Genomic DNA, 20,303 nt, shown 5'->3' on the forward strand with positions numbered 1-20,303 from the left:
ATCAAACCAATTAAAGGCACATATTTGTACATACAGGCATGCATATAAACAGAATTTACATTATAAACATGCTTTTTAATGTGTACACTGATGAAAGAATGTTAAGACCCACCCAAGTGTTCATTAATGGGTTGTTATGGGGGTTTTTTTGGGGGTTTTTTTGGCTTAGAAGCAGGCCACCCTGTATTATACTCACTCCACATCGGTCCCATAAACTTAAAGTTCATATTTTACACTATAGGTAACTTATCTCCAATGAGGCGCTTGGTTCCAAGTTTTCCTCTGGTAGCGTTTTAGTGCTCCCACCCTTGGTTCCATTGAGAAGCAGTGGGACAGTCAGGGTGGCCCCGTTGGCGTCTTTCCCTTTCGCATCCCCCATGTTATCCCTCCTATCTGGGGAGGCTAGCTCTGTGACTCCAGGCGTCGCGCCTTTCTCTAAGAATAACGGCTGCGAGCTCTGCAGCTGGTAGCTACTGTTTCCATTCTGGGCAATTCTGTATATCTCAGTCATTTCTGAAACCACCTCTTCATCATCATCCTCTTCATCCCTGATTGCTCGTCTCAGGCTCTCTCTGGGCATGAGCGCCCTCCTGCCCTCGTCCTGCTGCTGGTGCTCCAGGGGCTCGTGGTTCTCCACCTTCCTCGTGGAGCGGCAGAGGGCTTTCCGGAAACCCCGCTTGAAGTTGTCTGACAGGAAGCCGTAGACGATAGGGTTGGCGCAGCTGTTAGCATAACCGAGCACTACGACAAAGTAGTAAAGGCCCTGGTACTCTGGTGGCAGGGCCACCAATAAGTTGATGATGTTGAGGGCATAGAAAGGTAACCAGCAGAAAACAAACACAGCAACAACAATCACAACCATGCGTGTCACTTTCCGCTCCGACTTTCTCCGCTTGGTCGAGGTGGCGTGGACTTTCTTCCCCGAGCTGCGGATCTTGAAGACGATGAGCAGGTAGCAGAGGCAGATGATGAGAAGAGGGCAGAAGAATCCAACGGTGGAGGTGTAAATGATGAAAGCAGCCCTCCAGATGTTAGCCGGCTGGGGCCAGGCGATGTTACAGGTGCCTCCTGCTTTCTGGATGTTAGCAAAGATGACCACTGGCAGAACAACAAGGAATGACAGTGCCCACACAGTGCCATTTACCACTTTGGCCACCTGAGGGCGCCGCCACTTAGAAGACCGAATGGGGTGGACCACGGCGAGGTAGCGATCGATGCTCATTACGGTCAGGCAGAAGATGCTGGTGAACTGGTTGATGGAGTCGACAGTCATGACCAGTCGGCACATGAAGGAGCCGAAGGGCCATGACTGGAGCGTGTTCTGCACCGCCAGGAAAGGCAGGCCGAGCATGAAGAGTTCATCGGCGATGGCCAGGTTGAGAATATAGATGTTTGTCACGGACTCTATCTTTGAGTAGTGCAGAACAATGTGAATCACTAAAGTGTTGCCGCCCAGGCCGATGATGCAAACGATTATGTAAATGAGTGGGATGAGGACCCCTGCTACGCTGGGACCCGAGAAGGCATCAGGGGCGGTGGAGTTGGTGGAGTTGAACAGCGTGTCGTTCAGATCGCTGTCGTTGAACATGAGCGGAAACAGTGGGAGACCCGGCGAGGGGCTCGCAAAGCTGCCGTTCTCCCACGTCTCAGCCGTCATCTCCAGGCCGGAATACGACGCGTCACCCATGTTGCTTTGTCCTTCTGTGGTCTCAGCTCCCACCCATCTGTTCTGCTGAAGCAAAGAAAAATAAAATAAAATAAAGTCACTGAACTTCATAGCTGACATTTTTCAAGTTTCTTTCAGAAAACAATGAAAAGAAATGGAAAAACTGTTTTTCAAGGACATGACAAAGGGTAACAGTACTTTTACTTTAATATTAAAGCTCTTCAGACTCTTCAGAAGAAATATTAACCTGAATATATATTTACCATGATGAACTATGATGGTTGAAGTGGTTAAAGTCTATAAAATTTGTAACTTTGAATAAATTTCAACAATTTTGCCCTAATTGGATCTTTTTTTCAATTTTTAAAAACACAAAACAGTATGCTTGTTATTAGATAAGTGTAACACTAAAGAATTTACTATTTGATTGAAAATGATGCTCACAAGGTATCCCAAGCTATTTATTATTTGTGTGTACTGAATATCATATTTAATATTTTATATATATAATATTATTTTTTCTAACTATAAGCTTGGTCTGATTTTTTTAAATACTGCTATAGCTGTACTTTCAGCAACTCCCTTATTTTACGAAGCCGAGGTTCTGAGGTTGGATTTAAAGGCATAAACCTTCAGATGCCCATCTCATCCGGGTTTAAAACTGGGGATTCTTTGCATGTAAAACACACATTAACCACATGAAGACAGTATTTGTTTTTCTTGGTATAACTGCTATATCAACAAATGGTTTGTTGCTATTCAAGCCACTAAACATTATTTTTTGCTATTTACAGGTTTAATAACCTAAAGCCGGCCTTTCACTTAATGACTTTTCGATTTCACAGATGCAATAAAATCCATCCAGTCTTCCAATAAACTCATTTGTGTGTAAAAACAATGGAAACCCCAAAGTGTGTAAAAACAATGGAAGCAATCGATTGCTTGATGCTCATGGGACCTTACTGTGACTCCAGCAGAGCTGTTCAAATCCATCTTTTTCTTGTCTTAATGTTATAGCGTTATGTCTTAACTTGTAAATGGTGAATTTCTTTAATGTGAATGTGGTATGTGTTGACATGTCCACAGTCTGTGTTGCCTTCTCTTCTTCATTTAGGTTTTTTGCTTTTCTTTTGTGTACACAAAGGCAGCTGTGGCCCAAAGCTCCTGTTCAACACGTTTAACCCCTCAGCCATAAAAGGTGGGTGGGTGGGGTTGGTAGTGTGGACACCCAAGTTTGCGAATAACTCGGGAACAAGGTGTTGGAGGATTTTGAAATTCATACCATAGGTGTATCTATTAAAAATCTGTGTCACACCTCAAAGTCCTTCTTAAAGTCTTGTGAATGGGATAGCTCAAGAAGGAAGTCACCTAGAATTTTAAAATTCAAACCATTGGTGCAGCTACTAAATATCTTGGACGACTTTGAATCTCAGTGACCTTGAACTCAGGGTCAAGTTAAGAAGACAAGCTTTCAGAAAATCACCTTGGGTTTTCAAACTTAAATGTGCACCTACTAGGAGGCTGAGGGGTAGCACTGGCAGCCACCAGTGTTTTTTTTTCTTGTAGCTCTCCACCAGGAGTATGATGGGAAATAATCTCAGAAGAAGAAATCTTGTTAGTTTTGCAAAATAGTGACCCAGCAAAATTCCCAATCTTTGTAAGGTTTTCAAGTCTACAACAAAAGGTCTCCCAATTTCGTTCTCCAATACATTTAAATAGTAGTTATGTTGTAATTTTGCTAATGAGAAATAAAACATATTTAGGAAACATCTATCTGCAATTATAAAACTTGTGGTAAGATGAAGTGTCTGTATTCTGAGCACAGATTATTAGATATAGTATTACAATGCATTTGTAAATTAAGAGTTGGGGTATTTTATAGATGCAAGCTTTGCAAGTCACTTTTTCACTCCCAAAAAGTGTTGTTAGCCATAATGAGCTAGGCTGTTACATGAAGAGTTAGCAGAGATGTTTCTCAGAGGGTGAGCTGCAAAAAGGAAAGGCTGTAGATAAAATAACAAAAATGGGACAGAAATGGATATGAAATAATGACTCACACAGCAAACAGATAAAGATGCTTGTTTGCAGCATGATTTCACCATGCCATCTATATTTGGTTCTTTTGATAAAGCAGGTAAATTAAACACAGGATGTTCTCACACACGGAAAAAGCAGATAATTGAGATTTCATTAGCAACCCAGCAGCACTATAGTTAATGTGAACTGGGAACACGCATGGAGGAGAGTCGACTGGAAGACTTTGGGTGAGGTGAGACTGTGTCATGCTGACCAAACACTGAAGGGAAATAACAGCTGCTACGCTCACCCACACAATCTCTTTCATTTATAAATGAAGCATGGAAGAAAGAATGAGTATCTGGCATGCTAGAGAAGGTCGTGTTGTTCTGCTTATTGGTCACTGCTGTCCAAACTGAAATGACATATTGTCAAAAATGTGGTACAAATTGTAGACTGAGAAGACTTTTTCTATTAACAGTTGAAGTATTCTGTTGTTTTCAGTGACCTGAAACTAGGATAGCTGTACTGAGGTCCGAGAGCAAGAAAAGGTCTGTTGTCCTAAAGAGTTTAACACTACGATTTCAATAGTAAACATAAACATCGCCCCCTGGTGGCAAATAAATACAGCAATTTAAGGTACATCCGCATTGGTGTCACTTTTCAGCTACATCCATTTTTTATATACAGTTTATGGTACATTGTGATGGACCGAGCTGAAAAAGCAGGAGGAGTCACATGAATTATTAGAAAAATAGGGTTTCCATTTATTTAACCCCAAAAAATTATATTTACAAAAGTAATAAATGTTCAGCTCATAAAAGAGGTCAAAGAAACAAAACTCAACTCAGGCAAAGAACTGCAAACTTAACAAACCAAATGACTGCCCAAACAAACATAACTGACCTAAACATGAAATGACACACAAGAGTATATACAATGCCTGATCAGACCACTATGACACACGAGGGGTAACTAAACAAAACACAATTGTAAACACAATTGGGCTAACACATAGAGACAGACAACCATTCACACTCACATTCACACCTATGTGAATTTAGAGTTACCAATTAACCTAACCCCACTAACTGCATGTCTTTGGAATGTGGGAGGAACCCACACAAACACGGAGAGAACACGCAAACTCCACAGAATCTAACTCAGGACCTTCGTGCTGTGAGGCAACAGTGCTAACCATCGTGCAACTGTGCTGGCCCACCATTTAAACATATCAGTAAATATATCTGTACCATTTTTAACACAATGTTGTAGACTAACGGAGATGACGTAGCTCACCTACAAAGACTTTAAGTTAACTCTTTAATAAGTACACAGCAGTACAGCCTATTCAGTGTATTCAGTGTCATACTGTGTCAGAATAAAAGGATGAATTTTACAGAAAGCCTTCTCAAAATCGCTTTGTTCTTTCTTTCTTTTTCTTTTTTTTAACTTACAGAGCATCTAATGTGTGAACAGCAGAGCCCTGAGCTCATCCAAGAGTTCATCCAACAAACTGACTGAAAGCTTATTGTTGTGCCAAGGCGGCAGCTGCAGACTCAATAAAAAAGGATTTCAGTCTCTTTAGTTTAATTTAAGACACGTGAGGAAAAATGCAAAGTGCAAAACACGAAAACAAAAACAGCCAATCTACTGTTTACCTCTTTACGAGGCCGAGTAGTTTCTTGGTTTTGTCACATTAATCATTTTTCAATATCTCCAATTCCTCGTGATTACGCACATTTCACATTACATTCCCCAAATTTGGGCACCATGGAAACAGGGGGGAGACAAAGCCCAGACATCAGGGTCGTAAATCAAACTGAACCAAATAAAAGAAAAATGAGGTTTTTTCTCTTCTCGAGGTGAAGTGTTTGAAAGAGAGGAAGAAAGAGTACACATCGTTTTTCTTTTGCAAGGAACAAGGACAAATTACAATCACCAGCAAATTGGGCCTGGTATGTCGTACTGCTGATAAAAGCCTGTGCACATGGTGGCTTTGTACTGCCCTGAACTCATATCGCTCTTCAATTAAATAACAGAGAAACTGTAAAAAACAAACAACAAACAAATACAATTATGTCCTCTGGTTATGTTTAAATGTGTCCCTGTTGTCTCGTTAGCTGTCAACATGTTTACCAAATCAGCTGGATTATCATTATCCAATGAGAAAGATACACAGTTTTAATATTGCTAAACTGGTTTGGATTTGCCCGTATGTCCATAACGTGTTGATAGCAAATGTCTTTCTAGAGAGAGTAACACTTCATAATAACAGTCCCTCAGCAAGAAAACATAATGGTGTACTTTTAGGTATAAGGAAAAAAATATCCAATCACTCAGTGTTGGTGAAAAAACATGTAATCACCTGTAATTTGCATTTCTAAAACAAAGATGTGCACAAACCTAAATATGAAACAACAGTCTGAGTGTTTGCAGACCTTAATGAGCTGTTGCACCTGGCTGATTGAAAGGAAGCATCGCAGCAAGAGATCTTTCAGTTGAAACAATGGGAGGAATTATACAACTCCATCACACACAAGTGTGGGAAAAGACGTTGGTTTCTCAGTCAGCTGTGTCTAATAAAAATTTGGAGCTAGTACAAGCAAAATGGGATAGTTATGACGGGAAAACATACAGGCAGACGGACACTGTCAAAAGCTCAAAGCACTATGTCTTCAATAGAAACGTAAAAAATACAAAATGAGGAAATTAGCAAAAGTATAAGACAATGCATGTGAAAAAATGATTAAAAGCTCCCTGAATAAGACGAGATTCACACGCAGAAACCAGCTTTAACACCTTCCATTCTGCAAATCTGAGCTGTCCACTGCTATTTGACAAAGACTTCATCAAGTGCCATGCCTCAAACAATTCACACCATTATAGAAACCAGAGACGTTTTTCTCAGCTTGATCCAGCTGTTACGACTTTATCAGTTTCTCACGTCATTATGTTTTCTTTTTTTTTTGTTTATGGGCATTTCCATAAATTTTAAATGGTAAATTCTTTGGCTCAAAAATACAGAAGATCCATATAAATTCAATGCAGAAATTCCTTCATTTTAAAATGTTACATTATAATGTATATATATATTTTTATACCTTTTTAAATTTCTTTCTAAATGATTGAACTAGCAAATAGCAATATTAGGCTGTTATGAGACAACAGCTAACTATAAATGTATTACAAATACATAATTTACTTTACATATACACTAGGGGACTTTATAGTTAGACATTTTTCATTCTTAGGCTAAGGATGTTCAACCATCCCACCCTTTCTAAATGATAATGAATACTGTGTAGTGCTTCTATAAATATCATTTGGATGACTGTTATAAACTAACAAGGAAATTTTAAAGTGTATATGAGTTAGAGGCTCGGATGGCACTGGTGTAGATGTGAACCTGGGGACTGTAGTTAGAGTTTCACTGTTTTATTCATTCAGTGAAGGAGAGGAGGACTCGAGCGCGGGACAAAAGAAGGCAGAGTACAAAACAAAAACAAAAAAAAAATCGAAATCTTTAATGAAAAGGCTGAGGTCGTACGCAGGAGGTCAGTGAGCGAAGCAGGCGACTTCAACAAGGAGCTGGCAAAGGGCAAAAGAAACCCTGGAAAAGGTCATACACAAAGTAAACTAGAAGAACACAAAGCAAAGAGCAAACCTGAGCAAACACACAGAAAGCTTCACTATAGGAAGCAACATGAAGATAGCAACTGACAACAACAACAGGGAATAGTGAAGTATGTTTAATGACTGGACAGGGGTGAGATAACTTGAAGACCTAAAAACATAAAAGAATACTTGTTTAATTTCAGCTGCTGTTTGTTTTTTAATATGATGAGTTACAAATCTCACTGCTAAGATGTGAATCATGGGGCAAATGCTAAAGGACATTGTGCATATTTCTGAGTCACCAGAAGCTTTGACTAAAGAACAGATTTCACAACCATCATTTGAAAAGAAAAAAAAAAAAAAAAAAAAAAAAAAAAAAAAAAAAAAATATATATATATATATATATATATATATATATATATATATATATATATATATATATATATATATATATATATATATATATATATATATATATATATATATATATCTCATTTAATCAATTTATAATTAACAGGGACAATTGGCCTGCTTTTTAAATTACACTAGCTAAACACTGACGACTGCTGCTTTTCACGAGTCTGTTAGATGTGAAAAAAAAATCACGTAAACTGCATCACAACAGGATGCTGTGAAAGAGCTGTAATTGTTTGTGTGATCACTGCTGTGGTTAGACACATCCCAGTCATCACCGTGGCATTTCTCCAGGATTTCCATTCTCAACTTTGTCGTGATCGCTTTCATTCCTGCTGAGCGTGATATGGTGTTAGGTCGGGGATCCAATTACGCACCACAAAAAAACCCATCTCAGCAGCATCAAACCTGCAGCGTTCAATTAAAAGTCTGCCATTCAGTGTTTAGAAAACACTCCTTCATCTTGGAGGTCTGCTTTGTGTTTCTTCAGTGACATGTACATGTGGTTCACTGCTACAGTTAGAGGATCTGGTCTTATGCTGTCAACTATAAGCACACAATCACGAACGTTAGAGTGCGTGAATGGCTCATAACGTCAACACACTTCACTTTATGACTTGTTTCCATCAGCCACTCCACAGACCGCAGAGAAGAAAATTCATTTTAGTACACAACCCAGCTAGATATTGTGACTCAGCTGTGGTGGACCTACGCAGAGCCTATGCACACCTTCACAGGCCGTCATCTACATCTACGTCATCTATATGTCACAGCTGTTTACCGTCATGTGCTTAAGCTGATGTTGGTTTTTCAGAGAAGAGCAGAATTCTACAAAGTGTTAAAAACAATGAAAGCTCTTCAATGCAGCCACGGTCTTTGCTTCCTATGCTGCTTATTCTATCTTTACTCATCTGTTATTATTACTACTATCTGTTATTTAAACTACAGGGTTAGGGTGAAGATAATATCACATTTTGCAGCAGCTGTTACCTGTTTTTTAAAGCTTTGGCTTCTTGGTTGTCGTGGTAACACATCTCCAGTTTTGTCACAATACATGCTGAAGATACACTAATTACTGAAATAAACTGATTATAGTCGTACTTTTTGTTTTGTGCCTGTGTACACAAATATAGATTGGTTTTTCGTGGTAATTTCACATTTTGCTGTGACACCGGCTGAGACTGCAGCTATAACCAACAACCAACAGATTTTAAGGTTTTCCACTTGTCATAGGGAAGGTGCCTTTCCTCCATTTCTTCCCCTCGTTAAGGTACTCCTAAGCCTCTTAAAGTCCTCTCCACTCTTCTAGGGGCTCGCTGCTTTGTGAAGATCATTCTTTTTCGTGATATGTCTTAACTTTAAGCCGGATTTCTCAGAAAACATCATAATGAAGGGAACGCTTGAACACTTATCAATTTTCTTAGAATTTTCTTTTATCACTAGAAACACTTCATAGTACTGAGAAGCTTTGTAAATAAGTGCTCTTCAATTTATTCCCCGGGAAAGAGAATTGTAATGAAACCTTAATACAATACGACAATAGTATTTGGTTTGGTTAACAAATATAGTATGAAGTATATAAAGTGCTAAGTGTCCTGATGTTATCACTATGGAACTGTTCTTCTTATCAGCTTTGATACCAAAAATAATGGCATGCATGGGGGCAGGTTTGGTATGAGCACTAGAGGGGACACATGGAGTGACGGGTCCTCTCACAGAAAACTTTTGAAATGCTGTATCACCTTCAGATTCATATTCCCAGAGTTTCTGAATATTTACTCTGCTATAACTCAGTCTTCTGCCCTGATTAGTCTTTGACTGGTTATTTATTTAGAAAAAGAATAAAAAGAGTTAATAAAGAGTTGCCCGGTATATGTCTAACTGTCAGGCCAGTTTTGTGTCTTTAAATGAGCCATCCATTTATCCATTTTTACGTGTACCGTCTGTTCTTTAATTTGACTCTGGCACATATGGTACTGTGCCAAAGTCTTAAGCCACCCCTCATCTCTTTATATTTTGCTTGCAAAATAAGAAATAGTTTGAGAGGTTTTTTAAAACGATGTTCAAACATGTTATATGAGGCCAAAACAATTCTAACGAGCCAGAAAGTCTGTTTGATATGACCACCTTTACTCTCCCACACAGCCTGATAATTTGAGTTTAGTACAAAACTCAGAAAATACTAGAATTTCACTCAACAAAACTCAAGCACAAACTTCTTGGACTGCAAACTGACCACACAGCAAGCCATATTAGTTTTCAGATAATGGCATTAAAAATGCTCCAGCCAGAAGAAACACAACAAACACAGTGCACAGTTCAGCGGAGGTGAAGCTGAGTGGACAGCTACTGTTTGGCTGGGCTTGTTTGTTTCCACTGCCTTTGATTTTGGACTTTTACTTCTGCCTCCTGTTCGTCTGGATTCGGCTCCCCTCCTCCTCCGTGACTGTTGTGGCATTTTAGTTCAATCTTTGTTAAGTTGTTATTTTTAATCGATTTTTCCAAGTCTGGCAGTATGGGAGTGTCAGGGATCTGACTGCAGTTGAACAATATATATCAAATATACAATACAATTCATTTAATTCATTTACTTTTTGATTTTTCTGTGTCACCAAAATGGGTATTACTCTCTCTAAAAAAAAATAAATAAATAAATTAGTGCCATTTAAACCATTAGCTCTATTCAAAAGCCACAAGGAACAAAGAGCCTTTTATTTTGCAGCACTTATGTTGTCCTGAGGAACAAAGGCATAAAGAAGAGTGCACATGACCTCATTTGCACTTAGATGGGAAAGTGATCACATATCACAAAAAAGTTTAAATGGATCCAAGAAGAATTCGAAAAAAAAGAATTATAATTGGTTTCTTCAAAGCACCTCAGCAGGAGATTTAGGATGCTGCCAGAATTGGCACCCTGATCATGTAGAAGGAGCACAGAGGCGTTTTAATGGTAATGTGATCCCTGGTTGAACTTGGAACTTTTTTCTGTCACTCATGAAGTCTTCAGACATGCAGCAACAGTAGTCCTAAAACTTTTTTTCCATGCTAAATAAATAAATCAGAACTTAAAAGCTCGGTCTGTGTCAGACTGTCAAAATCATTCCGAGGTCATAATCAGCTCAAATCAGCCATCAACAACCCTGATATATTTTTGAAAGTGGAGCTCTGTTGGGTTTTCATCCATTATTTAACTTGTTTTTCTCTTAATCTGGCCCACATACTCATAGAGCATCATATGAATGTTGATCCAGAGCCATTACTGCAGAGCTGGAGCAAAAAAAACGCCCAAAGGAAAATGAGGTCATAGCGGATGAAAAGAAGGTTTGGTGTCCCACGAGGAACCAAAAGTTCATGTGAAATTATTATTTTAATGGACCTTAGTAGGACTTGTATTTTCCACCAAAATAAGTTGGCAGGAAAAAAAATGCTTGATTATGTTTAGGAAAAGATGACAGTTTGTTGTCTTAGTTTCAGTGAAAGTTCAGGATTTAACTAATATTAAAATATTTGTTTTATTCTGTAGGCACACAAAATAGTTTCAGTTACTTTGTTTCTTTTTTCCATTTTTTCTAATTTTGTTTATTTCACTTAAATCTTTTGCACCTGCTCTAATTTATTCAGTTTAGTTCAGTATAATGACTGTGATGTAAACAGACACGACTCTCACTGAAGTCACGGAGGAAAAGCTTCATTTAGTGTCTAATGGCTTTCTATCATTTGGCATTTCTTCTGTGTGGTGCTTTGAATTAATAATAAGAAAGCTACAACTTCAGTTTCACTTGTCACCAGGATAGCCAAACCTGCATGAATATATAACAACAACTTAGAAAGTCTGGTGACTTTTATTTTTACGACACATGTGCAGATGGTTGAGTAGTCGTTCCTGTTATACTTACACCTAAAGTCCACAACCTGAGCGCATGCATAGATGGTGCATTGCAATGTGAGGTCCATGTTCCCCAAAAAGCTGGCAGACCTAGGGACATCTGCACAGATCCCCTCACAATCAGACAAAATGTACATCACTCAGGCCCAAGAGGGCCCTAGAATACTCTCAGGTGGAAAGTATAATCAACATCATAACTGTGACCATCACAGAAGTGGAAAACAACAACTTTGTTTGTCTTTTCACTGATTATTTTTTTAACCTGATTCTTCATTCACCCATTTTCTTCCACTTATCCAATTCACAAGAGAGCAGGAGCCTGCTATAGATTTAGAGGGCAGGGACACAGATCACCAGTTTATTGCAAGGCTCAAACAGAGAAAACAACCATTCATACTCACGTCTATGGCCAATTTAGAACCAGCAATTAACCTAATCCCACTAACTGCATGTCTGTGGAAGAAAGCCACATAACTGCTGTTACATCAGAAGTTCAGATAATTCAGGGCACCAAATACTGGCCTTGTATGTAGTTCTGTCAGTGGTTCTGATATTGGACTTTGCAATTAATGGTTTTAAATTGGCCAACCGGCACCACATCGGAAGATATCGGTTAAATGACGTGCCTCCAAACATTCACATAACAGTCAAGGACCAAGGCTTACATTTCTTCTGAAACTTCATTTCAATTTTCTATGGAAGCCTGGCTTGTGACAATAAATGTGAATTTTAGTGCCTCTTTTCAGATTTTTGGTGCAAAAAAACAGACGTCATTTAAACAGGTCATAAAAATGTCATTTAATTTGTCTTGGCTTCTATGAGCAGCTTGATTTGTGTGTCTTATGTGAGCTAATTTAAAAACTATTAAACAGCTAAATATGTTTGTCAGTTGAATTACATGTATGGCATTGTGTGCAAACCGTCGCTTGTATTTCACAACAAATTCAGGTCTTCTTTCAACCAAAAAACTCAAATATTTGCTGCTTTCTTTGTCATGTGTGAAGATAAACTGAATAAAGTTGTTTTTTTGGATGGAGGCCTATCTCCCCTCACCACACTCCCTGCCGGTGGCTGATGCCCTCAGACGTTGGTGTGTTGGTGGTTCTTGGTGTCTGGGGCTGGGCGCTCATGCGCCGCAGGCACGTCACTGCAACCCCCTCTGGCCTCTGCTCCGTGGCTGCTGGGTGACCTCTTGTTTGGGGCTCTCCTCAGCTCTTCCCAGGAGGGTTGCCCCTGTGGTGATCCTCCTTGGGTCCTCATACTCTGGGGCCTCTGGATGTCTGGAACCTGGATCTCCTCCATACCCGCTTCATGCCCTGGGGGACGGGGCTATGACTCCCCACACTCCCTAGCTGGTCGTTACATGGAGAAAACTTTTGAATACAAGTGTGCTGATGCACACAGGTGTGCACACAGGTGTACACACGGGTGTTCACAGACACAAACTACACCTTACTTGGCTGCTACCTCAAAGCACATTGTGCGCTGTCGATCCTGCGTACTGCACAATAACATGTAATATTTAATATCTACTGTTATCTACTGCTAGCTAGTTTATTGTGATGGTGTTGTATTTGTTATGTTGCTCTTTTTTGTTTGTTTTCTCTTCTGTTTAGTTTTTTTTTTTTTTAAAATCTCCATACAGGTGATCCAGGTGTTTTGCTTGTTTTTCTTTTCTTTTTCTTCCCCCCTTTCTCACCATCTCTTCTCCCCTCTATTTTTCTTTCTCTCCCTCTCTTTCTTTCATTCTTTCTCCCTGTCCTATCCCCCAGTCATGTCTGTCCCGTTTGTAACAACCGAAAATCAAATAAAATAAATACATAATTATAATAAACATCAATCAAATGGACCAATATGGCAAGGCCATGATGATCCAGTTGGTAAAGTAAATCCACTTGGCATCTTTCTTGGCCTTCAGACAACAATTCTGATGGCTAAAGATCCAAACGGGACAGGCAAAAAAAATAAAAATAAAAGCCATTTAAATATATCAATTTGGGCTCTGTTTCCAAAATTTCGTCGACTGCTGAAAATATTCATGAGCCACAGGAAAGTTCAAATATTACACAATTAGCAGCTTCATCTTAAAATAAACTCTGCCGTGGATCCATAACACCAATTTAAATTTTTTACAAGGCTCACAGAATTAATTTACCAAGCTCTCTGTCTACATCTATAACACCTTGACGCTTGTCTGTTAACTGCACTTTATTTGTAATGTTCCATTCATTCTCATTAATCTTCACATATTTCTAAAGTTGCCATATTACAACGTTTTCAAACCTGTGACCCAAACATCAGTTTTTGCTTTCTTCAGATTATTGGTCACCAGCTTTCTACTGTCACTAGAATTCTGCACCTTTCAGACAGCAAAAGAAGAATACTTGGAAAAAAACAGCACACCTGACTAAAATGAGATATGATCTATATTTAAGCAGTTTGATGTCAGCAGCCTTTGACTGGATGATGGACTCATCTCTTGTGATCAGTGGTGACACATTTATTTTTCTTTATTTTTGGTTGTCTCACTGAGTCATTCCGGACAGATTTACAGATTTATTTATCTAATACAGTGGTGCGTCACACAAGATGCTGCCCTGAAAAGATGACAGGTTTAAGCACAGACTGACTGAATGTGAATGTGCCTGATTGGGCAAAATGGCTGATTGTGGGGTGAAACTTTCTCAAGAACCGCTCATCAAAACGACTAAAAAAATCGAATAAAAAAAATCTGTCCAGCAATCTTTGATTGATTTTTAGACCATCTCTGATGAAACCTGTAAATGTTAGAGCTTGTTGTCCAGCTCTCCTTTTAACCGCCCTGTGGGTAAAGACTTGATTTTAAATTTAACCCTAAAATCAAGTTTCTATCTCCTTGAGGACACTACAGAGAAATCCCTATTACATTTTTTAAAAGTCTCCATGAAGTCTCATGTACAGGGCAGGCCGATGTTATCTCACAGCCTTGTGGCCACCATTTGGCCACTATGAAATTCACCTGCTTTTCACCCAGATATGAGCCCTTGCAGCTTTACACCTGCACCTACATAACTGTAATAACTTCCCTTTTCCCTGATGGCTGTTACAAAGATAACAGACTTCAGGAGTTTCTGTATCAAAAAGGTCTGCACACGCTCTGATGGTTCAAGCTAAAACACTGTTTTACATGTAACGGTATTAAAGGTAACTGACCCCCTTTAATATATCTTGGGCTTAAAATCACCCCAGTGTGTGTTTATTCAAACAATCTTTGAACAAGTAGAACAAGTGGCTTTTGTTGCAGAAGTGCCTTTGTGTGGCTGAACAAACCTGCAGCTATCAGAGCTGCTGGAGGTGAAAGCTGCCTTATCTCAGACATGAAGGTGCGACTGCTATTTGTGGTTTCATGGAAGTGAGTGGCACACAACTTACAATTACTGTGAATGGGAAGTACTTGTTTTTATTGTGAGCTGTGATTTGTTGGAAAATCATGCAAGCAATGGAGTGGGTCACTGTTTAAACAAACCCTTTGAGTTTTGTTTTGTTTTTTTAGAACATGTGAAGTCGAAATACTTTCTCACAATCAAGATATAGACCAAAGAAACAGTGTAGCATTGTTGGTACCATTTGTTTGGAGACCTGGAAAGGTAATGTACCAGCCTTTATATTGTAAGGTAAAGACCCTACAATCACACAAAGTGCCTTGAGGCAATTATTGTTGTGATTTCACTTCAATTGACATAAATAACTGAATTGAATTGAACCATGTCTAAAGCACTTTGGGTCAGCTTCAGTTGTTTAAAAAGCAAAATAGATGTAAGATGCAAAAAAGCTTCATTTTTCTAAGGGTATGTGTGAGGTACAGTTATTCATTTTCAAAAAGATTATTTATTTTGGCTGATCAGATTTATTTGTGGTCTACACACTGAACACTGAGGATCGAAACGAGGTATCGATACAATCACATTATTATTGGGCCGATACCAAAACCAGAGTTGGTATCGATATTATTGATAGCTTTGGTTCAATCTGCCCACCTCTGGCAGATGGTTTTAATAATCCACAGAGGAACTTAAGGGTTTGCGCTTTAACCACCATGTGAGATCATAAGCTGGTATTTTTTTTAAGTATTTTCTCTAATTAGTTTATTTCACGCCAGTGTCATGGTTGTAGAGTTGTTTTTTAGTTGGTTCCCTATTTGGTTTACTTTTACTTTTAGTGGTGAAGTTTCCTTTATTTCTTGTTTTGTATTTTTACTTTCCTCGCTGTTTCCATCTCCATCTTTCAAGTGCTTGTACCTTCTCTGTTATCATGTTCATTTCTTTCTGCATTGCCCTGATTGTTTTCACTTGTGTGTAATTACTTTCACATCTGTCTCACTTCTGTTTCCTCCTGCTGTGTGTCATTCCCCACTGAGCCCTCAGTGTATGCAGAGCCCCCCACACTACTGCAGAGATGTTTTGTTAGATAGAATTTACAGAAGTTCCTTAAACGCATCACATGCAGGAAGTCATACAGTTACAGCTGAAAAGAGAGGCTTGCTGAGAGTGTGGGTGTGATTGTGGGTTGCAGCCTTCTCAGGAACCGCTCATCCAAACAACATGAGTGACTGTTTCTGTTTGACTCTGTGAGTACTTTGACTTTCAGACCACCAGTGAGATACAATTTTATCAAAGTAAGAACTTTCTGTCCTTCTCTTACTTTCTCACACTCTTCAAATGCCTCTTTTAGGGTTAAATTCAAAAATAGCTTTTGGTTAAAGAATGGGTTAGTTACTTTTGTACCTAGGGAAGGTTAAACATGAGAATGCATTTAGTGTTTTTCTCACAACAGAAAAATAATTCTCAGTACTCTTAATTCAGTTCTGAAATCAGTAATGCATTTCCCCACCCACATTAGCCTTTCTCATTGTTTCTGTGCACACTGCTGTGATTTTTACACATACTTCACTACTATAGATATTTGCTATTGTGTTGATACACTTCTGATCTGAATCTCACAACTCAAAACCATTTGTACTTTTGTCAGTCAGACTTCTGGATCTCTCACGCTCCTGAATACCATCCACCATCGCATTAGTGTTTTCAGTCAAATGACTTCAAGCATTTTTCAAATATGCATGAAAGACCAAGGCCAGTAACACACTGTCAGTGGTAGCAGTGAAACCGCTCTTCAGTTGAAAGCAGATATAAACACATTGTCAGGAGAGGTTTAGTTGAAAAACATAGAAAGACACACACTTGTGTCAAGGTGTTGTGGGACTGCTAAGTACACATAAGCGTATACTATACATACACTCATCAACCACTTTATTAGGCACACCTTGCAACTACCAGGTCAGATCCCCTCTTCACCATGTTGACGTGATAGCATCACACAGTTTTTGCACGAGTCTCCTTTCTTCCCCATTCAGGTTTGAATTTCAGGACATTGCCTTCACCATGTCCACATGCCTAAATGCTTGCTGACAGGTGATCGGCTGATCAGATATTTGCATTAAAAAGCAGTTGAAAAGGCGTAACTAATAGAGTGGCTGCTAAATGTGTGTAGCGTGACTTCACTGGACTGTCAGCAGCTGTGTGGCGCAGCATTGGGTTCACTCCAATCCACGAGACTCTGGAGTAAATTAAATGAATGGTTCTCGAGATAGGTGCTGATTAAAGCCAGATTAGCCACCGGCTGGCCTGTGCGGTCAGCAGCTTCTCAATCTCTCAATCCCAGTCAAAGAAATCATTTCAGACCGTTCAAACAACCAGCCACGGTGAAATGCACAGCACTGAAAACGACTAACTGAGCTGATATTTGAAACAGGCTGTATGGTTGTAGCTGACTAACTCTAATGTCAGAGCATCATAATGGATAACAGATGACAGTATAATTAGTAACAGTACAAAATAACAGATGAACAACTCAAAGCTGACAGCGCATGGACATCCGTGTGTTAACAACATTTTTCACGTCTATACAAAAGGAATTAAAACCAGAAAAGCGCAGGTCAATTATTAGTAAATCACTTCTGCCATCTCCAGATAGATGCTGGAGGTACATTAGCACTAGTGTCTGTCTTTGCCTTCTGCTGCTGCTGCTACAGACTGATGCTGCCATCTCGTCACTGTTGTTTTTTTTAAAGAACGTGACAGTTTTGGCAGCTCGGCCTTCTCTTTCCATCTGCCCCTGTCAGTTTTCTCGTCTTAAACTTGTTTCTGTGCTTGTATTCCTAACCATCTTTCTTCTCTGTGGATTTTGCAGTTGTGGGCATGTCCACAATAATCGTAAACCTAGAATTTCACACAGCCCATTTCTGAATGTCATGCTCATTCATTCATCATTAAGACTTCATTTAAAAATGCTGCAGTTGTGGAGGTATGAGTCAGGATACTCAGGGATCAAAGTGAGATTTTACAGGTGGGGACAACCTCCAACAGATTGCTTGTGGACAGACGTGATCAGCTGACCTGTGCTGTTGCAGACTCAGTGTAAAGCAAGGTTATTGCTTTACACTGATTTACTCAGTAGTATTCTGTAATATATATATGCAGTTTGCAAGCTGTCATAATGTTCTTCCAACTGCTTTTCTGAATGAAGCAAATTTATTTATCTAGTGGTTTTCAAGACACAAAGGTACCCACAAGGTACTTCACATCAAATAAAACCCTCAAAAGGCAAATAATAAAAAGTTACCTGAATGCCAGTTTAAAGTCAACTGAGCTCATTGATCACAGACTGGAGGCCAGAGAGCTCCAAAGAGTGGGAACTATGATTGCAAAGGCTCTGTCACCTCTAGTTAATAGTCTAGATTTAGGGAAGGATCACAAGGCCGATCAGAAGTCTTTGGAGTCGTGCTGGTGACACATGACTGCAAAGGTCTGCAGCTGTTGGCTCTGTTCTACAGCGTGTCTTCGTCCTGTCTTCCTCCGATCACCCCAACCGGTCGCGACAGATGGCCGCTCCTGCCTGAGCCTGGTTCTACTGGAACTCTTTCCTGTTAAAAGGAAGTTTTTCCTTTTTATACAGTTCCAACAATTTTGTAACTGTTTGTTTAAATATTCCGATCTTCCGGAAATGTACCTTCCAGAAAATGAAATCAAAGCATCCACACATCCTGAACAAATCTACTCTCTGAAGTAAATAAATCTACAAATGAGGATGTTACATATGAGTTTAAGATCTGTCTTGCTGAGCAGTCCTTACTTTTGAAAAAAATCTAATTTTCCTTACATCTTTCTCTGAGAGTGAAGTTATCAAACTTTTTTCCACCTAACTCACTTCAGCTAGCAAGACTGTCAGTTCAAACGAAGTAACTTGCTTGCTCCCCGCAAAGCTAGCTAGATGCTTAAGTACTGGGGTCGCAACTTCACTGATCCAACAATGTGAGACAGGGATGAGAATGAAAAAAGGATGAGTGCAGCATGCAGGCAGGGTGGCATTACTTTCTGGTTTGTTAAGAGAGCTCCGCAGCATCTCCTGGGAGGAACGCCAAGCTGCAGCACATTTATTATTTGGTGAATGAATGACATCAAACATGGGATACCATGGAGCCGATAGCTCAGCCTGTGGAGTACTCTCCACACTGACTCTCCATTGAACTGGTTCTTCTAGGCAAACTACTGACTTAATATTTGAAACAATCATGATTTGATATCACAATGATGAGGAGGCCACTGCCCATGTTGCTTTGTTACTTACATATAGTAGTCAAGCACTTGACTGTAAGTATTTTATAATGCATTTGTCTACAGTTTGAGGCAAAGTGAATGCCTCACTTTGCAAAATCATCCATTTTCTTCTGCTAATATCATGATGGCAGTGGGTTAAGAACAGCATCCAGAGATCCTTTGTCCCAGGACGTTCTAATTCTGAGACAAGACGAGATGCATAATCTCTGCAGTGAGCTCTGGGTCTACCCTAAAGGGAAGGCATTCAGAAGGAATCCTAATGAGCATGACCATCTCAGCTGGCTCCTTTAATGCAAAGGCGCACAGGCTCAACATCAAGCTCCCCACACGAAGTCAAATTTCAATCAGATCTCATTTGGTTTGAATTTCCTTTGTCTTCAAGATCAGTCATAAATAAGGTATTTCTGAAAAAAAAAAAAGATTTCTAAAATAGATTGTTTTCTTGCACTGTACCACTGGGAATGACTTCTTTTGCTGCGGGACTAAATATATTCACATTGCACAACAGCAGCACAGTGATCTCATTGCAAAATTTAAGGTAAACACAGTTGGGAGAGTTTGGGTTTTTCTTTTTGTATCTCACTGCAGTGGCAGGTTTAACTCGCTGCGGGAGCGGAAATGCCAACATCTTAGCTGTCAAACGCTGCTGCACCTGCTGGGCTGAGCCGAGCATTCATCGCAAAGGTCAGAGTCTCCGACAGTCGCACAGCTTTAAAGGTTCGGAGCATTTCAGGGAGGAGCTTTGTTATCCTGACAGGTGAGTAGCAGTGCAGATCACCAGGTGTTCACACAGAGGCCAATGAGATGCGCTTATACTTTACTTTCTATGACACGTCATACTTCTACTCTTACTGCAGTTCAAAATGCATTTAAGAGCATTTAAAAAAAAAACCAAGAAAACATGGTTATAGGTTAACCTACCAAGTGAAACCTAATCAATCATATAGATTGACATTTAAACTCTGAAGCTGCCGCCTGGGAACTGTTGTTGAATCATTTTATACGTGTAACTATACTATACTATAGTTAGAAATTCTAATACACAAA

At 39.5% G+C, this 20,303-nt stretch overlaps 1 protein-coding gene across 1 annotated transcript in view; it reads right to left on the reverse strand.

The window, feature by feature from the left end:
• Window positions 1-235: 235 nt before the first annotated feature.
• Window positions 236-20,303, reverse strand: part of sstr3 (somatostatin receptor 3) — a 33,776-nt gene continuing 13,708 nt past the window's right edge. The window contains exon 2 of the mRNA XM_063470862.1: window positions 236-1,732. Within this exon, the coding sequence (XP_063326932.1) occupies window positions 236-1,687 (1,452 nt within the window). The 5' untranslated portion in view covers window positions 1,688-1,732. The remainder of the gene's footprint in view (window positions 1,733-20,303) is intronic.

The sequence above is a fragment of the Pelmatolapia mariae genome, linkage group LG4, assembly GCF_036321145.2.
Source record: "Pelmatolapia mariae isolate MD_Pm_ZW linkage group LG4, Pm_UMD_F_2, whole genome shotgun sequence".
In the NCBI taxonomy this organism is placed as follows: Eukaryota; Metazoa; Chordata; class Actinopteri; order Cichliformes; family Cichlidae; genus Pelmatolapia; species Pelmatolapia mariae.